The 24,363-nt window shown below is 47.9% G+C and overlaps 1 protein-coding gene across 1 annotated transcript; it reads left to right on the top strand.

Moving 5' to 3' along the window:
- The first annotated feature begins 5,392 nt into the window (after positions 1-5,392).
- Positions 5,393-23,402, top strand: LOC144168335 (high-affinity choline transporter 1-like). The gene is made up of 3 exons (XM_077697341.1): positions 5,393-5,641; positions 7,721-7,922; positions 23,023-23,402. Exons 1-3 carry the CDS (start codon positions 5,393-5,395, stop codon positions 23,400-23,402), a joined length of 831 nt encoding a protein of 276 aa, XP_077553467.1.
- Positions 23,403-24,363: the final 961 nt, after the last annotated feature.

Genomic DNA, 24,363 nt, shown 5'->3' with positions numbered 1-24,363 from the left:
GAAGGGGCTCCCTCTCTCCGAAAAAAGCGCCGCTCACTTTTACTGAGCCTGGGCTCACTCGCTCTTCAAAAAGAGCGCCTCAAAAGATCCGGATCACACCTGAGCGACGCAACTCTAGTGCGACCTATCGACGGGCGGTTGCTTAGACACTGACATCCATTCGGCCTCAAAAGGAAAATATGTTTTTTTTTTTCATAAAGCATAGCACTGATCACAGGCACCATAAAGGAACATTTTACTGTCTGTTCCGGAGCTGCAAAGGGCGTGACGGTTCGGGAAAGCACGACTGACTTTTATCCTAGTGGCTCTAATTAAAGCCAAACTGACCAAACAGCTCGCTACGTGGTAAGGTTGCATTCGGTGGTTTCTACACCGCTACGTATCACCGTGGCCTCGCTTGCTTCCGGTTTATCGTGACAGAACCAGCGACTGCAGTAACTGTTTGCGGCACTTTTGATCAGCGTTTCATTAGCGATTTGTTAACAATCAAGGCATCTTTCAGCGCCGAATATACGCAAAATGGTTATGGGGAAGTTTGACTTTCGTTTGAAACCAACTCGCTGGTTTCATTCAGTGTCCCTTTTCAGTGCTCACGTTCTTTTAAGTGTGGTTGTTGTAGGTCGCGCATTTTACTAAGTGTGCTGTAGGTCGTGCATCACGTAGGCGTAAGAGCAGACTCACATACCCACCGATAAAAGGCACAGTGATGTCGCTTCTGGTAGGGTCCCTTGTTCCACGGACGTTCAGACTCCCAAATGTTTAATAATATAGCGGGAGCGACAACCGACCGGCATGTCAGCGCCTTATCACGGTGTTCAGCCGCGAAATAGTCGAGAGTTAGCGCACGCGCATAGGGCTATTTCCTGTATCAGTGTCGTCTGCTACGCTGTTTCCTTCAGAGTGGTACACCCCCTGCCACTGCATCTGAATGCTTTGTGTCCCACGCTGCTTAGCTACCTTTGGCGGTAGCGAAACGGTCTTGCAAGATAATAAAAACAGCGGGTGTGAGCAGAAAAGCGGACGAGACTACGCTCCCACAGCAGATAGTTATATGCGCGTGCGCGTATCTTCGCCTATTTTGCCGCTGAACGAAATGCGATCGGTCATCGCTCCCGCTATATTAATAAAAATTTGGGAGGCTGTACGCCGTACAGCGTGGAGACATGTATTTACGTTGGCGCAGCCATTTCGCGTCCCTTGCTCACCACCACAGCATGTCACTGTAGCAAGACCGCACTACCGTTTTTGCTGCAATGCGGTTTACTCGCGAAGCTTGAAACTTCTTATCTGTTTCACGCTGCTGGGTTTTATGGAAAACGAAAACAGCTACTCGTTGGGCACTTGGACGTGAGAGCGGCGGCACGGTACAGTTCAAACGCTGTCTGCACGTTGTACGGCGGCGCTGGCATCGCGGAACCCTAATTACATATGCCGCCGGCGTCGCTGAAACCGCTTCCTGTAACCACCGATATCCGGCGAAGTGATTTCGCAGGGCTGGTTTCTCCTCCTCGCGGTATACGAAGGAGGGAAGGGGAGATTTTCGTCTCTTACATTAGGCTGCTGCTTCCTTTGCCCGAACCTTGAAATTTGGGCAGCGGCGGCGATGCCGTTCTCGGGTGACCACACATTGACGTTCGTCCTAACACACAAGAACCACAGCTCCGCTGTTTCAGTAGAATTCATCCTGGGTAAAACTGGGTTTCATTATTTGGGGGGGGGGGGGGGGGGTATGTGTCCCTGTTTGGAAGCCTTAAGGCGTATGAGCGTATGAAAGATGCCCGTTTTCCAGAAAACAACTATACAGAAAAGTATCTGAACAGGATTGGAGAGACACGGGAGGGAGTTACACAGGAAAGAAAGTTTAAAGGGTGGATGTCGCACACGTACTACACAGAATAGGCGACATACATGAGATTGCAATCCCCAAGCGAGACCGATATGGTAGCACCGCTGTACACACTGTAAGTGGGGATCATTACTGGTGTATTCGAGAATTGTTCTGTAGCTGTGCGCAAAAGTAGCGGGACTCAACCAACCGATAAGTGTCTTGCATGAAAGCAAAGCTCCTATGTTTGGAAGACAGAAAAGGGTACATATCTCAGCCGCTAATTTATTTGGAAAGGAAGTATACAGGGTGGAAGTCACACGTACTGCATAAATTAGGCGAGATACATGAGATTGTGATACCCCAGCGAGACTGTTCCGGGAACACCAGCGTACACCCCGTAAGTGTGGCTCATCACAGGTACATCTGAGAAATGTTCTCTAGCTGGGAGCAAATGTGGGTGGGGGACTCAAGCAACCCATAAGCGTCTTGCCCAATAGCAAAGCTCATGTTTTTCTAGAATAAGAAAGGATACAAAAATTAGTCGGTTATATATTATAATGATTTAGTGTGCTTACAGGGTTCTTCCCACTTGGGCTGGCTTTGGTCGTGCAGCCGGTATTGTATCAATCAATCAATAAATCAATCAATCAAACAATCAATCAATTTCTGATTGATTTTGCGATAAGTCGAACCCAACGTAATTCATTGACAGGCATTGATGATTTTTTCGCTCTTTAGTATATTCGGCTGTTACATGTATGGAGGGGATTATGAATTTTTTTGAACGTACCGAATCAGCCTGCTCGTGACATTGATGCACGGTTGCGTGTCTCCTTTCTTGGGAGTCACTTGTCATCGAAATGTGGCTTGCGCACTACAGTCATCATTGTCGCGTATAGGGAAGGTTTTAGGGGGGGCGGGAATAATTGAATTGCAACTTTTTGTCGGCGTCGCCTTTATTGTGAGACCGAAAGGAGGAAAACACCGGATGAAAACAGAAAGTAAAAATGCGGGAATCCACGCACCAATGTTTCCACGAAAATCTGGGTCTTTGGTCTTATGGAGTCCAATAGCTCCTGATACCTTTTTTGTATTGCCTCTGTCAACTATTTATTTGAGGACAAAAGGGAACGTATTTTTGTAAGAAGATCAAGGTGAAATGTCAGATTTAAGAAGAGGGATAAAGAATCTGAGGTAGAGGTGGTTGTAGTCGCCAGTTGCGGCAGGTATGTCATGAATACAAATGTTAGCTTCTAGACCAGGCGCCAGCAACCTTTGGGAATGGACGGCCGAGTTGCATGAGGGCCGACACGACGGATGGCCGGATGACAAATTGGTGTAGGGAGGAGCAGGATATTGCAGGCAAAGAGATAAAATTCAGCGAATGGAGAATAATATTTGAGAATAATTGAGAAAAACCTCACTAAGTGTGCATATGAGGGACTATTCCATCTGGAAACGATCAATTCTTCGATCATGTTTCCCAGCTAACACCATTTTAGTTCAAAACGGGCGTGTAGGCCTTCATCAAGGAAGCGACAGGTGGAAGGTAGGGGTTCTGACGTCGTACTGGAGACCGAAAAATACCGCCCCGCAGGCCACATGCGTCCGCGGGCGGCAGGTTGCTGACCCCCGGTCTAAACAATCATACCGCACCAGCCTCGTACCTTCACGAACCACCCCTTTGGCTTATTCGTATACCCCGCCAGCAAAAAGCAGCACCAAAGCGGGAGGAATGATGCACCAGTCTGCGAAGGTGCGTGTTAGCATAGCGAAGTTTCTCGTACTGGAGATGTCGTCGCACCAGCGTTACGGCACCGAATTTGGTTAACGGGTACAGCAGTAGCTCCCGGAGTTCATCGTCCCCCAATGATCGTGCTTTCTACTGCCGAGATGCCAAGATCAGCGGTTCACATAACTCCGCATGGAACGAAGTATGCGTTCTACTTTCGCGTTAAACTATTGTCACTCGTGTATGTACGCAATGTCTGCCTAAACTCTACTGAAACAAGTTTGACCCCATTTAAAGGAGTCGCGGAGAAAATGCATTTGCCTTTGCCTAATTTAACTGCTTGAGAAACCTTTCACGGCCATAAATCCATAATATTTTCGCGCTTTATTGATTTATTGCTTCTGTAATTTAAAAGACGCCTTTAAAATGCCTGTTTTGAGGCGCATCGCAAGCGTCTATGCTGTAATATTGGTCAACGTCATGTTAACACGCATCGAGAGTTATGCGCTCTTTGTGTAGAAATTTTGAAAATCTTTCAACAGCATACTGTAAAGATAATACATTTTTATTGGTTGCCATAATTAGTTTTTTTTTCGTGTAAGCAGCTGCGCGACCGGTTCAGCTGTCTCGCAGCCATTGTAGCAAACCTCGGGCCTACGGGTGGTTTGCACCCAGTTTCCCTGCTGAAGTTCAGTTTTTTTTTCTGAAGTTTCTTGCTATCTTCCGTTTATTTGTGCCAAACGGCACAAAGCTGCTCAAGCAAAAAAGGTTACCCCGCGCGTGATTGCAACTTGCAGCCGCAGCGCCAGCATGCATTGAAGTCAGACACTTTACTAACTAGGCCACAAAAGGGAGCGGCGCGGCCGCCGGTGAAACTGCTCCATACAGGGTGCTCCATATTTGGGGCCTAGCATTCCGATTTGTTTTCGGAAAGTATAATCTACCCAGAGCTTTAACTGCTAACTTATCTGTAAAACGCTTCTGCAGTAGTCGATATGGAGATTATCCAATGGGTGAAACAACGTTATCTACAGTGCTTACTGCAGGAAAGAAATTGAACTGCGTGATGGACGGATTTAGCAGCGCCGTGATCACGCCTTCTAACTCTTTATTTTTCAACTTGGTGATTAAAAGATGCGTTGGTTTTATTTTTTGACTACTCGAAGTTCTCTCTATGAACGCCTTCAGGTTTCGTATTTATCTGGTCAGATCAGGTAATTCTCGTTGGCATATTTTCTATTAGGGGCTATGGGATACAGACGTCTGCAAGCTTGACCAAGTGTACCGACTAGAAGAAGAACTGGTCACACTTGTGCGAAAACGCTTAAACAGTTACAAATACTCCGTTTACTTTACACATGGGTACTTCTAAAGGCGCCACTCACCCGCGTTGTTGACTGTGGTTTTAGCCATGTTCATCAAATGTATCGGGGATCAGACATCGCCCGTTCAGTTGCGGGCAACTTTCATTATGCGCCGATGTTGCAGATGTATCTCAACCTTTGCGAGTATACTCTACGGTGACATGCTCTGCAGAGAAGGGGGGATTATGATAGTTTTGTAAACATGACGTCATTCCATTACTTGAAGAGAAAAGCCTTCGTGAAACCGTAACTGCATATTACCTATTTTTAAATGTCATAAAAGGAAAAGATTATGAATAACATCTTTATAAGTTTCATAGTTTTAAATACGCACTCAACGCAATTTTTCGAAGCGTCTTCACAAACCTTTCAATACTGCTGCGTGCAAAACTGTATGTGTTCGAGCAACTGCCCGGTCTTATAAAGGCAGTCGACAGAGGAACGACACAAGCTTCCGCCCGCTGAGTAATGGCTGTGACATTGCTCTATCCCACAACAGACTTCACCGCAGCGGGCTATCCTGGCCCGTTCCGGCTGCCTCCCGAGAAGCAGCATGAGGCGCTGCCTTACAGCCTGCGCTACTTGACTCCCCACCTGGTGTCTCTTCTGGGCCTGGCTGCCATTTCTGGTGCCGTCATGTCATCCGTGGACTCATCCGCGCTCAGCATGGCCTCTCTACTTACGAGGAACCTTTACTTGAACATGCTGAGACCAACCGTAAGCCCTGACGATTTGGTAATAACAGCGGCGCTGTTGTACGTCGAACCTCTCATTCATCTGGCGAAGGTCGTGCATCGTAAGTGGTAGGAGCAGGTTCCCATACCCGCCGGTGGCTTCGCAGAAACCGGTTTTGACTGACGCCGGTAGACGTCGCATTGGTCTCGCAGGAACGGGCTTCTCTACCCTCCGCTAGGAGAGCTTCCCACCACTGAAGTTTAGCGGCCGATTTCTTTGGTGGTCGAACCCTAGAATTTGCGAGACGACGGACCTGCGTCTCTCGGGCGAGCGTCCGATTATGTTCGAGACGACACCAGAGAACCACAGCTCCTCCGCTTCAGCTGACTTCAGACTGTGTGGAACATGGTGTAGTTTTCGTTACTTCAAATGTTTAAGGCTGAGAGGACGAATTAAGCACCTGTCATTTCAGTAACTACGAGCTCTAATAAGCCTGCTTCTTTTGCGATAAAAGCAACGTAATGTTTACGCATTGGCAAGAATGTTTCGATTCCGTCCTAGGAGTTATCCCGTTTCGGTGCAACGCTTCCCTGCCGGTCGTCACTTCAAGGGGCTCTGCACACAAACGAGTTTGCTTCATTAAGGAGACGGCTTTCTTTCAGTTGCAATGTTAGCAATTTTATTCCCAACTTCAAAGAAATCTTATGAATCTGAAGAAAGACAAGAGAAGCAGCGCTAAGTCACCAGTCAAGTTCTTGCGGTGTCCCCAGGACATCACATGATCTTGTTAATACGATTAGAGGATGCCAAGTAACGCCACCTTTACCAAACATGACGGTGCGATTGCAGGGGACCGTCTAGTCACATTTGATTGTTCGATTTGAATTCAAATAGCACATTAACGGACTGTGTGGTGTGTTTTTAGTGGTTCGTCTAGGGCGTCATTGGTGATATCAAGTAGCTCGAAATTTTAAATATTTCTACGACTTCTGACCTGTTTGTGGTTGAAAATGTGTTTTTGGTACCACAATACAGTTCATTGGGTATCAACTGGTAGATATTGCAAAAAGTACCCAAGACTGTGTTTAGTGTTCAGGTCCCGTGTAATGAATTTGAGTTTTTGCTTTCAACGAAGCCGCGCTCCATTGCAGTTAAAATTCCTCCAGCCAATGTATAATAACCTAACCACACAGTTGTCCTACGCACAAAAACATCAAATGCAATCAAGCTGTTGACATTTTTAATACGCGCTCTTTTACCCTTGGTGCGAACCGAGAAGGCTGCTTTTTTCGTCAAACGTACCTTCACGATAAACCGAGGTGAAGCAAGCGATTTGAGCGTTTGTGCAGTGAAAACGCGTAATCACTCTTTCGTTCCAAGGGGTGTGTGTAGAGGTGGATCGGTGAATAAAGTAAGGGCGCGTAAAATGAGAATAGGATAGAAACAGGCGCTGAATGTATTCAAGTTTCCTGCACCTTCGCGCCTAGAGTTCCAACGGCGCCCAGGTTTGTATGATTTGTCGTGTGGTACAATTCTCTAGGCGCTCACTGCGCGCTGTCATTGCGAAAACCGTGCTATAGCACGATAAATTTGGTTTAACCGCGCTGAAGCATGGCCAGTGTTTTTGCGCCATTCCTTGCGTAGGATAAGACGGTTTGGGTGTGTGCTTAAACTTCCTCATGTGAGGGTGTGCGTCTTGATGGGATAGTTTTAGCAAAAGGCGAGTACAGTCAGAACGTTGGCTTTACATATGCATTCAACATTTGCCATGACACTCTACCGCTATGAAATGCACATATCGAGCAAGCTTGCTACAAGCAGGGTTCCACCTGGTAAGATAAACCTGGAGTAACCTGGTGAGAATCGACCATGTGCAACCCACTGGTGTAATTATCGGGATAAAATTTATTATTATACAAATCAGCATCTCGCAGCATAATTTGTCTTTCATTTGGTGTGGGGCCTCAGCCACTGGTCGTTGAGGACGTTCTCGCCAAAATACCGAGTATTCTGTCATGTACAGAGTATTACCCTCACAGAAAATATTCCCCCACAGACATTTCCTCAAAAAATTGCCGAGTGCAGCACAGCGACGCAAGCAAAACACGTGGTAATTCGCAGGCGGGCTCTGACGAGATGGCGGTGGTGGTTCGCATCACTGTGTTCGTGGTCGTCCTGGTGTCCACGGTAATGGCGCTCAGTGTGCGCTCGGTCTACTCGCTCTGGAGTCTCAGCTCTGATCTCGCCTATATCCTGCTCTTCCCTCAGCTCGTGTGCCTTTTCTTCGTGACAGAGCACACGAACGCCTACGGGGTGCTGGCCGGTAAGATGAGCTCGACTTGTGAGTGATTACATACGATGAAGTGGTTATTGCGAGTGTTGTGTACCATCTTGCAAGTGGTGATCAGTATAAGCCCTGCTACAGAACTATAAGCAGTACCAGCGCTTTGTCTTCGTTTAAAAATAATTATCGGGGCTAGCTCGTGCGGCAGTCCTACATCATCTTCCTGCACAGGCTGATCGTCATCGTGCGTTCGCCATAGTAGCTTCACTCCGGACCTCGGGCTTTCAACACTACAAATACTGCGTCCCTACGTACAGCGTAAACCATGCTTCCCATTGTAAGAAATACCTATGCAGCAAAACCATGTTTGGAAGGGCGTTTTGCAACAACAACATCGTTAATACGCCTTAATCTCGACACTTCTGGAAGCAACTGCACTGAATATGGTCATAGTCGTATGGTAAACCTTGACGGACAGAAAACCTATGCCAGTGTTCAAAATACTCGTGAATGTGCATGCACTGGAATAAGCTGAGTGAATAAACATCAGGAGGTAGCTCGTTACGCACTTCTAAATATTGAAGTTTTGGAACCCAAGATCATCATTTCTCGTTTTTTAGGCTAGTGATAACAGCACGAAAATTGTCGATATGCGTTCATTCGCATCGGAAATCTCTTAAGGGATGAACCTGACGTGTCATGCACTAAAGGAATGGCGGAGAAGAGGTACTCATGACTTGCAAATGCCAAATAATTAATGGTCAATTTCAAGCCACTAAGTGCTCGTTCCAGTTTTACGCTGCGAATAATGATGTGTTCTCCCGTGTGATATGGCTCTGGGGTTTCACATTAAACTAAAGCAGGTTATTTTTGTGAGTGATTAGGTTACACTGTAGTCTGCAGAGGCGGGCTCAAACGACATTTCCGAGGATGCTGCTGCCACACAGATTCCTGAATCATTTGTGACTGTTGCGCCGCGGTGCAAGACCTTAGCGAACGTGCTTGCTGACATGTTTTTGCCGCCAGACGAGAACACCAGTAAAAGCTGCCGCCGCACACTCCGCTTTCCACCTCCTTTGCGCAGAGGAATGCATTGCCTAGGTGCAAGGAAGCGCGGTGGTTTTATGCTGCGCAACTGTCATAGCGTTTTTTTTTGCCTGCTCATGATCGTGAGTCACGTAGAAGCAGGACCAGGTTCCAAGTCTCATTGGTGGCCTCGTACACGGGCTGGCTAGAGCGGAGGTGGGTGCCGTGTGCCTTCGCTCTAACCCGGCCGTGCGTTGTAGAAACGGGTTCCGAGACCCACCGAAAAAGGGTGCAGTGTTCCTCCAGTAGTGGATTTCTGTTGTTCCCAATAGGGGATGGTAGTGGAGATGGGGAGCCGATGCCGAAAGCTTCCGAGTCGTTCCCTTTTGTCCGAAAGTAGAATTTGCGCGGCGACGGCGGCGTTCCGGGCAAGCGTCCTTTGCATTGGTGCCGACACAAAAGAACCACAGCTAAGCTGTTTTTTGCTGAATTCAGACTTGGAGGAAATGGGTGGTGGTGGTGGTAAAACATTTATTCAAGAGATTCTCGCTTGAAAGCGGGAGAAGCCCTCAGTCCAGGGCCCCTAAGGCGGCTGCGGTCCTGCGTGCCCGGTCTACAAATTGTCGCTCGTCCTCAGGGTCCGAACTGCACAGCGCAGCCTCCCACTGCTCGAGAGTGAGGTTGCGAATAATGGGGGCTGCTGGTGTGTTCGGGAAAGCCCAAGTGGTGTGGTACAGTGTCGCATGTTTTCTGCAGTGTGGGCATGTTGGTGGATATATTTTGGAGTATATGATGTGCCGGAAGCTAAGGTGGGGGTATGTGTTGGTCTGTAGTTGCCGCCAGGCTACAGCCTCTTTTCGGGTAAGCATCAGGTGCGGTGGTGGGTAGGGACACCTGGCAAGGCCGTGGTGTTTCAGAAGTGCACGATACTACTGCTAGACAGGCTCTGGGTCATGGAGCGACTGGTGCGGTGGCCGGACGGTGCATGCTCGGGCTGTAGCGTGTGCTCGTTCGTTTCCATCGAGCCCTGCCTGACCTTCTTCCATCGATATAATTATGGTAGGGTTCAGGGTATCCTTGTGCTTTTTCAGTAATCGGAGAGCGGATATTGAGATGCGACCGTTGCCGTAGTTTCTGAATGCCTGTTGGCAGTCTGTAATTAAGTGAAGCAGTTTCTTCGAAGTTGGAGACGTCATTGCCAGTGCGATGGCCGTTTCTTTGGCTTCAACGATGTTTTTTGTTTTTACGGTCTCAGTGCAAAGTACATCGCCTGAGCCGTCGATGATGGTTGCTGCTATGGCTGGATGGGATGCGTAGTGGGCCGCGTCCGTGAATCCCACTTGGGTGTGATCAAAATACCTCCTTTGTAGGAATTGTACTCGTGATTTTCTGCGCGGTACGTGATGCTCAGGGTGCATGTTTCACGGGAGCGGAGCAATCCTAATGAGCGTACCGATGTCCTGTGACGCAGTTTCCAGTCGAGGGTGGCTGGCGCCCGCGATCTGGTAGCCTAGTTGCCTCAGCAGCGTGTGCCCGGTTGATGTTTGTCTGAGCCGCTATAGTTGGCTAACAAGGTGGACAACAATAATCTCCCGAACCTTGTTGTGCACCCCGAGCGCTTCCAGCTTAGTAGTGGCGGTGTGGGGAGGGAGGCCTAGCGCTTCCTTGTACGCCTTCCACAGTAGTATGTCAAGTTGTTCCATTTTGCACAGACTTGATGACATCATCATCCTTCATACCCTGGTGCCGGTTTTAGAACGCGTCGGAGCCTTGGGGGCTTGGGAGTATTTTTCGCTTCTGGAGACGCCACCAATATCAAGCAGTGCTATCTTTACTGTGAGAGCATTCGCTAACTTGCTAGTTAAAAAATCCGGTGCCCCTGGCTTATGGATGGCCTGCAAAACCGCTTACCGTTGTCACAAAAAATAGCAGAGAGAGATTTTTTACAGAGTTCGGTACATGCACCGAACTCCGGGTGCGACGGGAAACATTTATACCCCTTTCAGCCCGATGCTTTTTATATCAAAGAAACTTTTTCTGGGTCTTTTCTCAGACTTTTCGGTGCTGTGAGCCTACAAGGAAAGGAATTGACCTTTTTCTGCAAGTAATTATCCATTTACATGCATTATATTAGTTGATCAGGTGATCACCTAATTAGGTGATCAGATAAATGACTTTAATTATCAAAAAATATTTTTTGCTGTCTTCGTAATGTTTAAATCAATGATCCCGCATGCAAAAACGGAAGCTGGTAGTGCAAGTCTTTCCAGATTTACAGCCCTTTCATCAAACTTGTAGTTCGTTCCTTCGCGTCACCCCGAAGTCAGTCTTGTCTTCACTGCAACACCTCCCTTCTTGCCCTGTGATGTAGAAGGAAAAACTAAGAGCAGTGATATGTATCGCAAAAGGCCTCCTATAACTATTTCGAAGAAAACTAGCTGTATTGGTTTAGTCGTCGACGTGCTACGGGAATTTTGGATAATGTCCTCAAAAGACGACACCAGAGCCGAACAGTATAGAACGTGTTCATATTCTGCGTACCCCCCCCCCCCTGTAATGATAAAATAAATGTCAAATGATGATCTAATGGACGCAATTCAGGGTACTAATAATTTGGCAAAAACGGTCGGATGATTTGCATATGAGTGCGAATCAAACCTGGGTAATCACTGTGAGTCGAACGCACATCCTACCACTACGGCTGATCTGTGGGCCTAAGTCAAGACACTAGACGTAGTGAACGGGTTGCGGCCTAGATTTAGAAGCGGGCGTTAGCGATTTCAATGGAGGCCCACACGACTACTTTGAGGATGCTATTAAAAACAGTACCAATTACGCAGATGACCAAGCAACTTTCCTGTAATAGCGTAAGATATAGGAACGTACTAGCGATTTCTGCATGCTCCGAAGCCTGGTGACGGTGTGCTAAAGAAAAAGCACAAAGAGAAAAGAATGAAGCTTCTTATTAGGCGTTACATCCGACGGCTGTGGCAAATCCCTCCACATTCCCTGGGTTATGATAGACCCTATGCTGTCAGCCGAATTTCCTACTCTGTTATATTTTTATTGCTTTCTTATTTATAAATCGTGGGCTACAAATGTTGTAGAAAAATAGAAACTAAACCCAGTTACTCCCAGTGTGAAATATGCTGCAACGGCAGAGCTGTGGTTCTCTCTGGTCAGCTTCAACGTCAACAGGTGCTCGCCCGAGTGCTGTAACGTAGTCGCAGCGCCAATTCTAGGTTTCGCGCAAAGAAATCGGTAGCTAAACGTCAGTGGCGGCAGACATATCGCCTCGCTAGCGGCACGAAGAGGAACGCGTCCCTTCAAGGGCGGTGCGCCGTTTATCTGGGCATCTGGGAAAAGATTTCTCCGGGGCGCCGGCAACCTCGCAACCTTCTACTACTCTTGTCTAACGCACGACCTTCAAAAGAAGGAAGAAAAGGCGTGGCCTACAATGGCCCTGCTGTAAATGTAGCCTGCAGCACTTACTTTCCACTACTTGTAATATATTTTGGGGTACAGTTCATTGTCCCAGCAACCTCGTTCCGCAAGAAATATGAAAACCCGTTCACTATCACCCAAAACAATGCGCGATGATAAATCGGATAAAATTAATCCCTCTAAACTCGACCGCGTACAACGCGACCAAAGCTCCGCGCTCTCTTCAGTAGAGGGGGTCGGCTCGCGGCGTTTCCTTCAGCGGCCTTCGATGTATCACAGGCCTTGGAGTTTTCTCCTTTTCTCCACAATGTGGAGGGGCCTACTTCCGGTCTGGTGCCACAAAAAAGCAGTCGAGTGCGCTTAGGCTGGTAGAGGGTTTTTGAAGCAATAAACGGTTGTCGAGTGGTCTCGTTGAACACGGAGTACTTATTCCCTCACTGAAACTCCGCGTACATAAAAAACAAAAATATTGCTACAACTGTGCGTACAGGTTCAGGCATACAAGTTGGCACACAGGGCCGACGACAGCGGACCATCACAGGGAATAAAAGAGATTGGCCGTGACATTGACCACCTAAAGCCAATAGGACAGCCATGGCCACAGTGACGTCATTTAGCCCATCCCAGGCTTGCATAATGAGGAAAATTGAAGCGAGCCTGGTTGGTTTTTCGGCGTCTTTCACACCGATTTTTGCGCTCACTGCTTCACCTGCACGTGTAATACAGTAAAAGCTCGTTAATTCGACACCCGTTAATTCGGAAATTCGGATAATTCGGACGGCTCTATTGGTCCCGGCCGAAGCACATGTTAGTCTATGGGACCAAACCTTCGTTATTTTTTCAGAATTCGGCCGCGCACCGCTTAATTCGGACAAATGGTGACGGCTGCCGCTTCACAAAAGTGTGGTAAATTAGCAGCACTGGAACCACTGGAGTGAAACAGAAACCTGAGAGGCATTGCCATCGTCATCAACCACGATTCTGACGAAGAGTCATTCGAGGAGGTGCAGCCACGACCTGATCGCACCTCACGAGAAGTCTCTGAGGCGCTTTCGATATTGGAGGACGTTTGTCTAAGCAGTTCCGACAGTTTGTGTGCTGTTGGCCACTTGGAAGAGTTAAGAAAAATTGTATTGTCAGGCGGTATCTGCGCGAAAAAGCAGACGGCTATTACAAAATACTTCAGCAAATAGAGGTATGCTTCTCCAACGTGATTTTAATGTTGCTTTTCTTATTCATTCATTAATTCGGCATTCGGATAATTCGGACATTTTTCCCGGTCCCGTGAGAGCCGAATTAACGAGCTTTTACTGTATACGGCTTAGGTATTTCTGGCAGTGTAATCGAAACGACGCGCAGGTTTACTTGCACCACTCAAAGAGTGCCACAGGATGACTTTATTAGTCTCCAGCCGCCACGCCTAGTAGCGGCCGCCCTTCTTTCCCATGCGTCACACTGTTTGCCTTTCTCTTGATGGGATTAAAACATTCTCAGTCGAATCAAATTTTCTTGCATTCGCACTGCTCACCTGACATGTGTTTGGATATTTTAGTCTGTATTTTTTATTGCTTGCTTTTACCTCGCCTTTCTTTAACACTGGTTTCTTTACGTTTTTATTTTCTATAAAACCAATCGCACGCCTTTGAATTAAAGACACAGTGCTACTGTCTAGTATGTACGTTTGGTTTCTCTCAAATACCCTAAATATTGACTTTTTGCTACCTTCTAAACGATGCGTGTAATTTTTCTCCCCAACCTGGCACCCACAAGGTACAAGAGTGTCAGAAAACCGCATTCCTTACACCCAGTCTTCTCCCAACGTATGAGCAGTGGGCGGGCCAGCTGGCCAGCTCCGACTTCTCAATTCCACCTAGCCTTGTGGAGAGCGCGAGGGCAGCCAGCGTGCACCTGGGCTTCCCAGACTAGAGGAAGCCCCCCACTTCGCTTCTCACTCACTGACTGATGTCACGTCAACGGATGGTGGGGTGGTCTTTATCAGCTTGGAGGCTTGGACACAGGGAAGCCGTTGACGAGTTTGACATAACACACATTTAATTTACACTTGAAAACCTCTAAAGCAAAGCACTCAATAATTAAACTACACCCAAATGATAAACACACATCTCTAACTAACAATCCCAACATACAACTGAACTCTAACCCAAAAGTCTCTACATTAAAGTTCTACACAATTCGTCCGAATCAACTTATTCTATCACCCTCTAGGTGATCTCTCTAAACCACAACTCCCTAGTTGTGTCCTATGACTGCGTCCCTATTGGACTGGCCTACCCCGGTCGTCGGCACTGACGTGTCGCACCCTTGCGTGGCCGCGGCTCAGTGTTAGCCGTGCTCTTCTTGCTCCGTCGGTGCCGGCGTTCGATGCGCGCGGTCACTCTTTGGACGGCGTGGGCTCCGCGCGTCCTGACGTTTCCCCTGCGGCTACTTCCTGGTAGCCGCTCTCGGTGGATGTCCTTGATGCCGGCGTTCGATGCGCGCGGTCATCCCTTCTGCGGCGCGCTTCCTTGGTGGCTACCCCCTGGTAGCCGCTGCCGCTGGAGGTCTCAGGTAGGCTTGGCACGAACATCGCCTTTCGGGGCCATCGAGACGAACGTCGACGGAGCGTGGACGCTGGCCGCTGGTGCCCGACCGATGCCGCTGGGGCAAGGAAGACACAGGTTCGTGGTGCACCTAGGATGACGGTGCCGATGCGAAGTCGGCCCGCTCCCGCCCAGGCTCTGATGGTGTGGTCGATGGCCTGGCCGCGTCCCCCTGGCTCGTTCAGCGAAGCTCACGTGCTCCGGCCGCCTCCTCTTTTCTTCGGTTTCTTGCCTCCCTTGCTTTGCGAGATTCTTCTATCTTTGCATTCAACCTATCGTGCACTTTGCGGCTCTCTTCATCGAGCAATTCGAAAAACTGCTCTTTGTTCAAACCTCGCGCTTTAACCAACGACAACAACCTTCCCAAATCCATTCTTGCAGCTGGTAAGACACGTGACTGGGCCCAATGGAAATATACTTGGTGAGGATAAATCTATGCTGACAGGCTCGCCAATTATTTGTCACGTGAACGGATGGTGGGGTGGTCTTTACCAGCTCTGAGCAATGGACACAGGGAAGCCGTTGACGTGTTTAACAACATACATTTAATACACGCACAAAAAACCCTCAGGCAAAGCACTCAATATTTAAACTACACACAAACGATAAACACTCAAACCTCTACAATCCCAAAATAGAACTCACATACGAACCCCTACTTAACAGCTCAGTATACAATTCAAATCAAAACTCAAAAGTCTCTACAATAACGTCCTACACTACGTACACTCTAAATACACTCCTTAACCAAGTTCTTGTTAATATCTCTTGTACCACAACTCCCTAGTTATGTCCTTTACAACTGCGTCCCTACTGGACTGGCCTACCCCGCTGTCGTCGGCGCTGACGTGTCGTACCCTTGCGTGGCCGCGGCTCGGCGGAAGCCGTCCTCTTCTTGCTTCGTCGGTGCCGGTGTTCGATGTGCGCTGTCACTCGCTGGACGACCTGGGCTCCATGCGTCCCGACTTATTTCTTTGGTGGCTACCCCCTGGTAGCCGCTCTCGCTGGAGGTCCTTGATGCCGGCGTTCGACGCGCGCGGTCATCCCTTGACAACGGGAGGCAAGAAACCGAAGAAACCAGGAGGCGGCCGGAGCACGTGCCAGGGGGCACGTGCCACGAACGAGCCAGGGGGACGCGGCCAGGCCGTCGACCACGCCATCCGAGCCTGGGCGGGAGCGGGCCGACTTCGCATTCGCACCGTCATCCTAGGTGCACCACGAACCTGCGTCTTCGTGGCCCCAGCGGCATCGGTCGGGCACCAGCGGCACTGCCACCTTCGCCCATGATTCCTCAGTGCGTCGGCGCTGGCGCTTGCTGATTGGCGAGCTGCTAGCGCGCACTTCAAATGGCTGTTCCTTTGTTATTTTTCCTCGTTTTCCGGGGTTTTCATGCATCCCCTCTCGGGCGGGGGGGGGGGGGGGTGTGTGTGCCCTGACACATGACAACTGACTCACCCACTTGCTGAACAATATTGATATGTTTGATGCACCCATTTCTGTATTCTCGAACAGTTTTGCCTACACAGACTTCTCGTCCAAACAATCTTTGAACATTTGCTTTGGCGGATGAATCGTGTGTAAGTTCAAACCAATATGGCATGGTAGATTTTTTTCTGTAGCATATATATTCCCATTTTTCTGTGCACAGCTATATCTATGGTTGTAAAGGTATGCAAAGGAAGTCCTCCTACTGTACATAGTTAACGCGATTGTGCTGACCATTGTTGGCCTCTGTACCTGTAGGCGTTGTATATTAATATGCTGCCCCGCGTTTGTAGTGTAAGGTTCTGTGTGAGTGGCTGGGTAGGAGGGTGTGTGGTTGTGTGCGTGCGTAGGGGGGTTAGTATTTGGGTAATAGGTGGGTCGGTGGGTGGATAGGTTGGTCAATAGGAGGGTACATGGGCCCGTAGGTGGGTTGGTGGGTGGCTGTGTGCGTTGGTGGGCAGGTTGGTCGGTAGGTTGTTAGGTGGGTATGTTTGTAGAAGGGTGCAATCTTAGATAGGTCGCTAAGTGGGTATGTGGGTAAGTGAGTAGGTTAGTAGGTGGTGAGTAGGCATGTCGGTAGGCAGGTGGGTGGTGCATGGGTATGTAGATAGGTGGGTGGGTAAATGGGTAGGAGCGTAGTTGGGTAGGTAGGTGAGTGGTTAGGTAGGTAGGTGGATGGGTGTGCGGGTAGGTTGGTGGCTTTGAGAAGTACGTGGGTGGGTGGCTCGGTCGGTGGGTGGATGGGTGGTTGGGTAGGTTGGTGGCTTTGAGTAGGTACGTGGGTGGGCGGCTCGGTTGGTAGGTGGGTGGGTAGGTCGGTCGGTAGGTGGATATGTGAGTGGTTGAGTAGGTCGGTCGGTAAGTAGTTATGTGGGTATTATGTGTTTGGTATGTTGGTGGTTAGTAGGTAGGCTGGGGGGGTATTTGGCATGTGGGTAAGTTTGTAGGTCGATAGGTGTTGAGTAGATAAGTATGTCTTTAGGTAGGTCGGTAGGTAGGTGGGTCGGTAGGTGGTACATCGGTAGGTAGGTAGGGTGCCAAAATTGTCATAACAATAAAAAGTGGCAGATGACATCTACACTTAGCGATAAGTTGTAATAGTATTACACGATGGCCTTACTTCGGGACCACGGGATCATTTTGAAACGTTGTTGTTGCATTCACCATTTATGTTTTCGGGGAACCGAAGTTCAGTAGCGAGAGCTTGACCAGCCGCAGTGGTTTTTAATCACCACGTCACCGTAAAGGCACGGGTCTTGCGCACTTGCGTGGCTTTCAAGGCGGGCGTAAATATTTCCGACGTGGCGTGTTGTTCAGTTTGAGTGTGATGGCCAGTGTCAGTGCCTAAAGTGATTACTCTCTGGCGTCGTGTACTAACTGAACGTTTCGTTAAGAAACCGAGAGCTAAAGAGAGACCGAGAAAAACCTTTGTTGAGTAAGATATTGTGCAAGTTTCATAAAACGGGTCCAGAAACGTAAATTTCAAGGGTTGAACCCAAAATGCAGGGCCGCATCCGCTGGCACTGATGCTGAGGTGACAAGCTGGGCACGACAGTTCATGTCTCGACACACGGAAAATATGTAGGCTGTAAGTTGTTCACCTCTAGCACATCCTTGTGTAGTGCCAGGTTTGGTAGATGATAGCGGGTCTTAACCGTATTATTTCGAGTTTGAAGTTAATGTCGGGAGTTTACTAGCAAACATCTTCACCAATCTATATATGTGGATATATGTATTATTGGTTGGCTTGCATCCAGCGCCGAGTACGATTTTTTGGCGTTGAGATCCAGTGTGGCATGGGGAAGGGTTGTTCTGCTGGACGTAGTATCAGAAGATGTTCTCAATATTTTTAGAAGACGGGAGATTCGTATTCGCGGTAAACAAAGGGCACGGTATGGGATTTCGCGGGGATCTTGGTTGCGTCATGCAACCCTTTTCCAGACCCTTTGTCTGGGTGTTAACGTGATGTAAACTTTCATCATTGTGGATTAGAAAATCTTTCCCAAGCGGTTCGGTACAATGCCTGCAGCCTAGTGAATAATCGAATTTTGACGTAAAAACGATAAATTTGCTATCAACAAAAACTACAACTAAATCTCCGAAAATTCAGAGAATTGTCCACTAATGCGTAGAAGTGTTATGCCGCTTGTCTAGGGCTAGTTATTTACAGCCAATATTTTTTGCTTTCTAAAATTCTGCCCTTCTAATTATCTTCATTTACGCCCCGTACAGGTAGAATATCATCGGCAATTCGCCATTTTTGGGAAATGCATGTTATTACACGGTACGCCAGTTTTTGGCATGTTTTCTATTCTATTCTTTAGGTTTTTCCGAATCTAGTTTGATCAATTCATTAAATTTACTCGTATAACTATTACAGGTGGAACTTCCGCCATATCTCTATTTTTGGAGAAATGAAGGGCTATACACCGCGCGCTAATTTTCCTTAATTTTTACTTTTCTTATTCTTTTTTGGTTTTTAGAATTCTGTTCGGCTAATGAACCACATTTCCGCTTTTATAACGATTACAGGTAGAACTTCCTCGAAGTGCGCATCTTTATAGTAATGCTCGGCGTTACACTGTTCGCCAGTTCTCGCTATTTTTTTCAATTTTTATTTGTTTAGGTTTTAAAAGTTCTCACCCTCCACTTATCTACATTTGTGGTTTCAGAATTACAGATGGAACTTTCGCCAAATCTCTATTTTTGTCGAGATGCAGGGCTGTGCATCGTTCTGTACTTTTCGCTGTGTTTTCTTGTTTTTCTTACTTTTTGATTTTTCAAAATTCTGTTCAGCGAATACCCTCCAATTACGCTATTCCAACTAGTGAAGGTGGAACTTTCTCCAAATGGGCATTTTTGAGGAAACGCAAGGCCTTGCAGGGTGCGCCACTTTCCACTATTTTTTTCTATTTCTCTTATTTATTAGTTTTTTAAACTTCTCCGCGACCTATTCGCCCCCTTCATATTCGCCCCCTTCTCTCCGTCCACACATGCTGTGAAATATTTTAGCTATATCGTGTCTCCGTGCCTTACTCGCTTTCAAATTGGGAATTTATCTCGTTGCTTGTGACGGGTTATCCTGCCTGTGCATACCTTGTATATGTAATTGAGAAGTCTTGCGTCGGTCTCTTGTGCTCCTTCGTCCTTTAATGCTTTAGCACGGTTGTGGTTTGTACAGAGTCGAAGGCGTTCCTCATAGTCTATTACTGCCATGTGAAGGGGTTTAGTATGTTCTGCAGATTTTTTTGGTCACTTGATTGACAATATGAACGTGATGCATGGATTAATACCCATTGCTAAACCCAGCTTGCTATCTGGGTTGTTCGGGAATCTAGGCTGCCTCTAATGCGATTAACTATAACTTTGGTAAACAGCTTGTAAACAACTCTGCGTAGACTGACGATTCTGAAGTACTGAAGGTCCCTGGTATCTCCATTTTTATGAATCAGAATAATGTTGGCGTTTTTTCAGCCAATGGGTGCTTTGAATCCGTAAGGGGGCATTCAGTAAGCTTGACTACAAAAACACAAGATTAAGCATAAACCAAACATGCTAGGGTAGTTTGAAATGTGCCGACAGCATAATACATTCCGTTAGACTGCAGAACACCTGTAAAAAGTGCTTGAGGAACTACAATCCGAAACCATAGCCATAGAGCTAAAAAAATGAATTATGTAAAGTAATGTCGAATAAGCATGCCGAACCCGGCCTCTACCGCGAACTTCCTCGGGAAACCTCGTACAGATGGTTATTGCAGACCTCAACCAAGAAAGAGAAATCCAGGGCAGTATAGTAAGGCCTAGGGTCCACTTGGCAAGCACTGCCAAGTAATTAAACTTAAGCTACCTCTATCACTCAACAGAAAAAGATACAGCCAACGCATACTGCCGGTGATGACATACGGAGGTAAAACTTGGCGCTTTACTAAACAATTGGAAAGCAAACTTAGATCGGCTCAACGGGCCATGGAATGAATAATTGTAGGAATAACCCTTAGGGATAGTAACGAGCTTCCTGGATCAGGTAACAATCTCGAGTATACGACGTGATAGTTAAACTTATGAAAAAGAAATGGACTTGAACTTGTGATGTAGTGAGACAAACCGACAGCCGGTGGACAATAATGGTGACGGAGTAGATACCAAGCGATGTGTCTGCAAGAGGGAGAAGGCCAATAGAGGGATGGAAGGATTGAATACGGAAATTTAGTGGGCAATAGCGGACTCGAGCGCCGCAGGACAGGAGCCGCTGGAAGTCAGTGGCAGAGGCCTTCACCCGGCAGTGGGCCTGAGTAGCCTACGGATGATGATGATGATGGTGATGATTTTAAACCAAGTACCTTAATTTACATTCTTATAACGATTATAGTTACAACTTTTGAGAAATCTGCATTTTCGTGGAAATGCAGTACGTTACGCCGTCCTGTCTGTGCGGGACTCGGAAAAGAATGCTATGTATGAAATAATGTACTTTTTATTGCCCAACCACATTATGTTGCGGGGCATGGGCAGCGCGTTTAAATAAACCTACACAGACCAACGAGAGCAAGGGCCTAAACAGGGGAGCAGTACATACAGTTGTGCCGCCCCGAGCACTCTTCCTTAACGATTGCAGAAATGTTTTAGTCCATAAAATGCGCAGTGCATTCACGATTCCCCTTTTTAAAAGACAGTGTGCGTCCTCAGCTCCTGAAGTTATTGAAAACTGTATTCGGAAACAGTGTGCGTGTGTCTATTGCCGTCATGTTACACGGTTTTGCCCATTTCCTCACAAAGTTTTGCACCTTTTTTTTGTTGTCATTGTATGAGGTATTTCTTTCAGCGTAAAGGCGGGAAGGATTCCTTCTGCTTGATACTGGCATGTTTGCTATTAAAAGGAGCCATGAAGAGAAAACACAAGTTTGGTTCATTCGAAAGATTGCCTCGTTAGAACCATAACGACACCACTTATAACACAAACTTCGCTCAAATAAGCTACATAATTAGCAAAAAAGGAAATGACCATGCGACCCACCACCTCATTTTCCGCAACAGAACCTATGATGTCACTCGAGAATGCTCTGCGATTGGCGGAGGCCGGCAAAAGCAAACGCATGTTAGGCAGGGCTTACAGTTTGCATAGCGAGCTAAATGCCCGTGAAACATACTGCACATTCTTTTTATGACAAAGAACGGTGGAGTAAACGGTTGAAGTTCCGAACGAACACGCAAGCGTGTATGCCAATGCGTACGAAACTACCACCAGCCGAACTCGACATCTCGATGTCGCCACCGTCGTGTAGACGAATTTTCGGGTACAAGGCTCTTCGGGGCCAACGAACCGTCCCAGCACGCACCGCCGCGACCTTGCTTGGTATCGTAATCCCTTCACAGGAGGTTGGCCGTCATATCGCCAACCAGCAAAGGTAAAAAATAGAAACAAGGGGAGTAAGGAACACAGAGCAGAAACGAGATAGTGCCACTCGTCGCACAGGTTTCGGTATGGAGGTCGTGTTGGCTTGCTGCTGTCGTTACGAGCTCGTTTACAGTTTACAACCACTGAAAACTTCAGTTTGTTCGAGTACTTTACAATGAAATTTCGTTGCTGTGTTTTGAAATGCCCATGTAGTACAGGCAAATCGTCGAGGGAGTGCGACATCACCGCCGGTGAGATCTCCTTTCATGTGCTGCCCAACGACGAACCTCGGAGAAGCAAGTGGCTACGTTTTGTGAACTTTGCAAACGGAGGAGAAAGAGAGCTAAAGGAAGTACGAGTGTGCTCGCTTCATTTCCGAGAAAGTGATTACGGCAGGGACCCGGACATGCTGGCGCTCGTCGCCGTCTTCGTCAAATCGCGCTGTGACCTTGGGGAAAAAAATTGCCGTACACACCGCTCGAATCTTTCTGGTCGGAGCAGAGAGCTCGAGCGAACGGCTTTCCATACACGACACCGGCCAACTGGCATAAGCGATACTGCTACTGAAATTGAAAATACGGCACATACGTACCAGTCTGTATTCGTCCGTCGCGACGGGGCTGACGAGGCAGCGGTGCCGACGGCTGGGCGTTCGTCTCTTGTGGCTATCGCGGAATGGTCGCTTTCCCGTCCACCGCGTATCCGACAACTCTTGCCGCTCGTGCACTTCGAAGCATTGAGCGTTCAAGTGGTGTGAGGTTGTTGAATGCAAGCCCGAGCTCCTCGGCGAGAGTTTTGTTCTCCGGATCAGGCGATTCCATGACTAGGGCTGCGGGTGCACTAGGTTTTACTAGTATTTTTAAAATCGCCGCCGTCTCGGTCGACTCCCGCCTGTGGGTGCTATATGGAGTCGACAAATTAAGTATCTGTTTCATGGACCGGCTCGTATGACGCCATTGTTCACGTGACGAAATGTGCAATTTTAGCGGGAGATTTAAAATTTCGGCTTAAATTGCCTTATTTCTCAGTAAATACAGCATCATTTCCTTCCGGGAAAGCGCTTGGGGTACTATGAAACACCAAATCTTTCGAATAAAACAAACTTTTGTTTTCTCTTCATGGCTCCTTGAATAACGCACTTGGACCCAAGCTGTCCTGGTTGCTGCAAATGTTGGTCACCATTGCAGGTTTCCTGACGGGTATTGTCGTGCGACTGCTGAGCGGTGAGCCGTCCGTAAAGTTCGACGGCCTGCTGACCCTGCCCATGCACCATACCCTGTCCATGCTGGCCAGCTTGAGCGTCACACTTCTAGTCTCTTTCATATTCCGAGAGCTGTTCGCACGAGGAGCCATCAGAGACTGTTGGCGGTGCTTCGTGGTCATCGGCCAGGACAACACCGGCAGGTTTCTGGTGAAGAGCGGTATGAAGCCTATTTCCGGGCCAATGATAGACCAGGAGCCGGAAGGACCAGCACTGGCCGATGGGCGGGAAGCAGGCACAGGAGCCGACGTGCGTACACCCGTCTGCCTACCCGAAGAAGCCAATATGGTGAGATGCTTTGCTTAAAGTTATAAAAACCTGCATTAAAGGCGGGGGTCGCCTGGCCGTTCGTAGGACGTAATGTCGCGGAGTGAGAAAGAACGAAAGCGCTTATTAAATTCGCTGTCCTGTCCCGCGGGTCATTTTTAGGGGGAAGTTCTATGCACGAAGAGACCGCACCAATTTATAACTCCAGGAATGCACAGCGGCAGCAGCTTTCGACAAGGAGCGTGGAAATGTTGTACATCGAGTGTAATTTAGCGTGTCACCGAGGCCGTTGTTTCTAAAGGGGCCCTGAAAGGCATATTTAGCACACTAAATGAACTAGCGCAACCGTTAGATCGGGTCGTCAACGTCCTCTGTGCCAAGTATTACTCTTTTACGCGCAGCGGGAAGCTCACACTTTTGCTGCAAAGTTTGTCGTTTTTTTCTCACCCTTTCCTTCATGTTTTTGGACGCCGCCATCATCACATGTCTACATCATCGATTCCCAGATGTTCGTCATGAGCTAGACATCCTGCTATTGGGCGGCTTTTTCACGCACTTCCGGCAAAGAGATGAGTCGTCTGCTCAGCGTCGGCTCGCCGGCTGATCTGCCAGCGGAGTGCCGGAGTGCTTGGGCATTTTACGACAAACGAAACAAGTGTAAAACAAACGCTTAACCGTTTGTATTGAATGCAACACGGCGATAACACGACATGGATATTCTCTTACCTGAGTACGTTCCATAAAGAAAGCGCTGAAGCACCGTTGCACTTCTTTCGTGCAATCGCAGAGAACGCCCTGAGCCGAATGCCCGGGTTTGACGCATACATTTTATTCAACTTCGAAACAATCCAGAGGTGCGTTTCTAACGAACACAACGTCACAACATGCGTTGAAAGTCTGAACCACGATTGACAGAGGATGGGTTGCCTCCTGCCCGTCGTAAATTCGGTACTCACCTCGCGCGCGGTTTTGCTGGGACTAACAGCAAGTCACCTAACTC

The sequence above is a fragment of the Haemaphysalis longicornis genome, unplaced genomic scaffold, assembly GCF_048455015.1.
Source record: "Haemaphysalis longicornis isolate Haplotype H1 unplaced genomic scaffold, Haemaphysalis longicornis Haplotype H1 scaffold_2, whole genome shotgun sequence".
NCBI classification, from domain to species: Eukaryota; Metazoa; Arthropoda; class Arachnida; order Ixodida; family Ixodidae; genus Haemaphysalis; species Haemaphysalis longicornis.
This window is presented reverse-complemented; position numbering and strand designations above follow the sequence as displayed.

Excerpts from the sequence above, each read along its gene's own strand:
- LOC144168335 (XM_077697341.1), top strand. The coding sequence starts at position 5,393 with ATGGCTGTGACATTGCTCTATCCCACAACAGACTTCACCGCAGCGGGC. Across the intron at positions 5,642-7,720 it reads TGAACATGCTGAGACCAACC|GCGGGCTCTGACGAGATGGC; the intron begins GTAAGCCCTGAC and ends GGTAATTCGCAG. Across the intron at positions 7,923-23,022 it reads CGCCTACGGGGTGCTGGCCG|GTTTCCTGACGGGTATTGTC; the intron begins GTAAGATGAGCT and ends TCACCATTGCAG.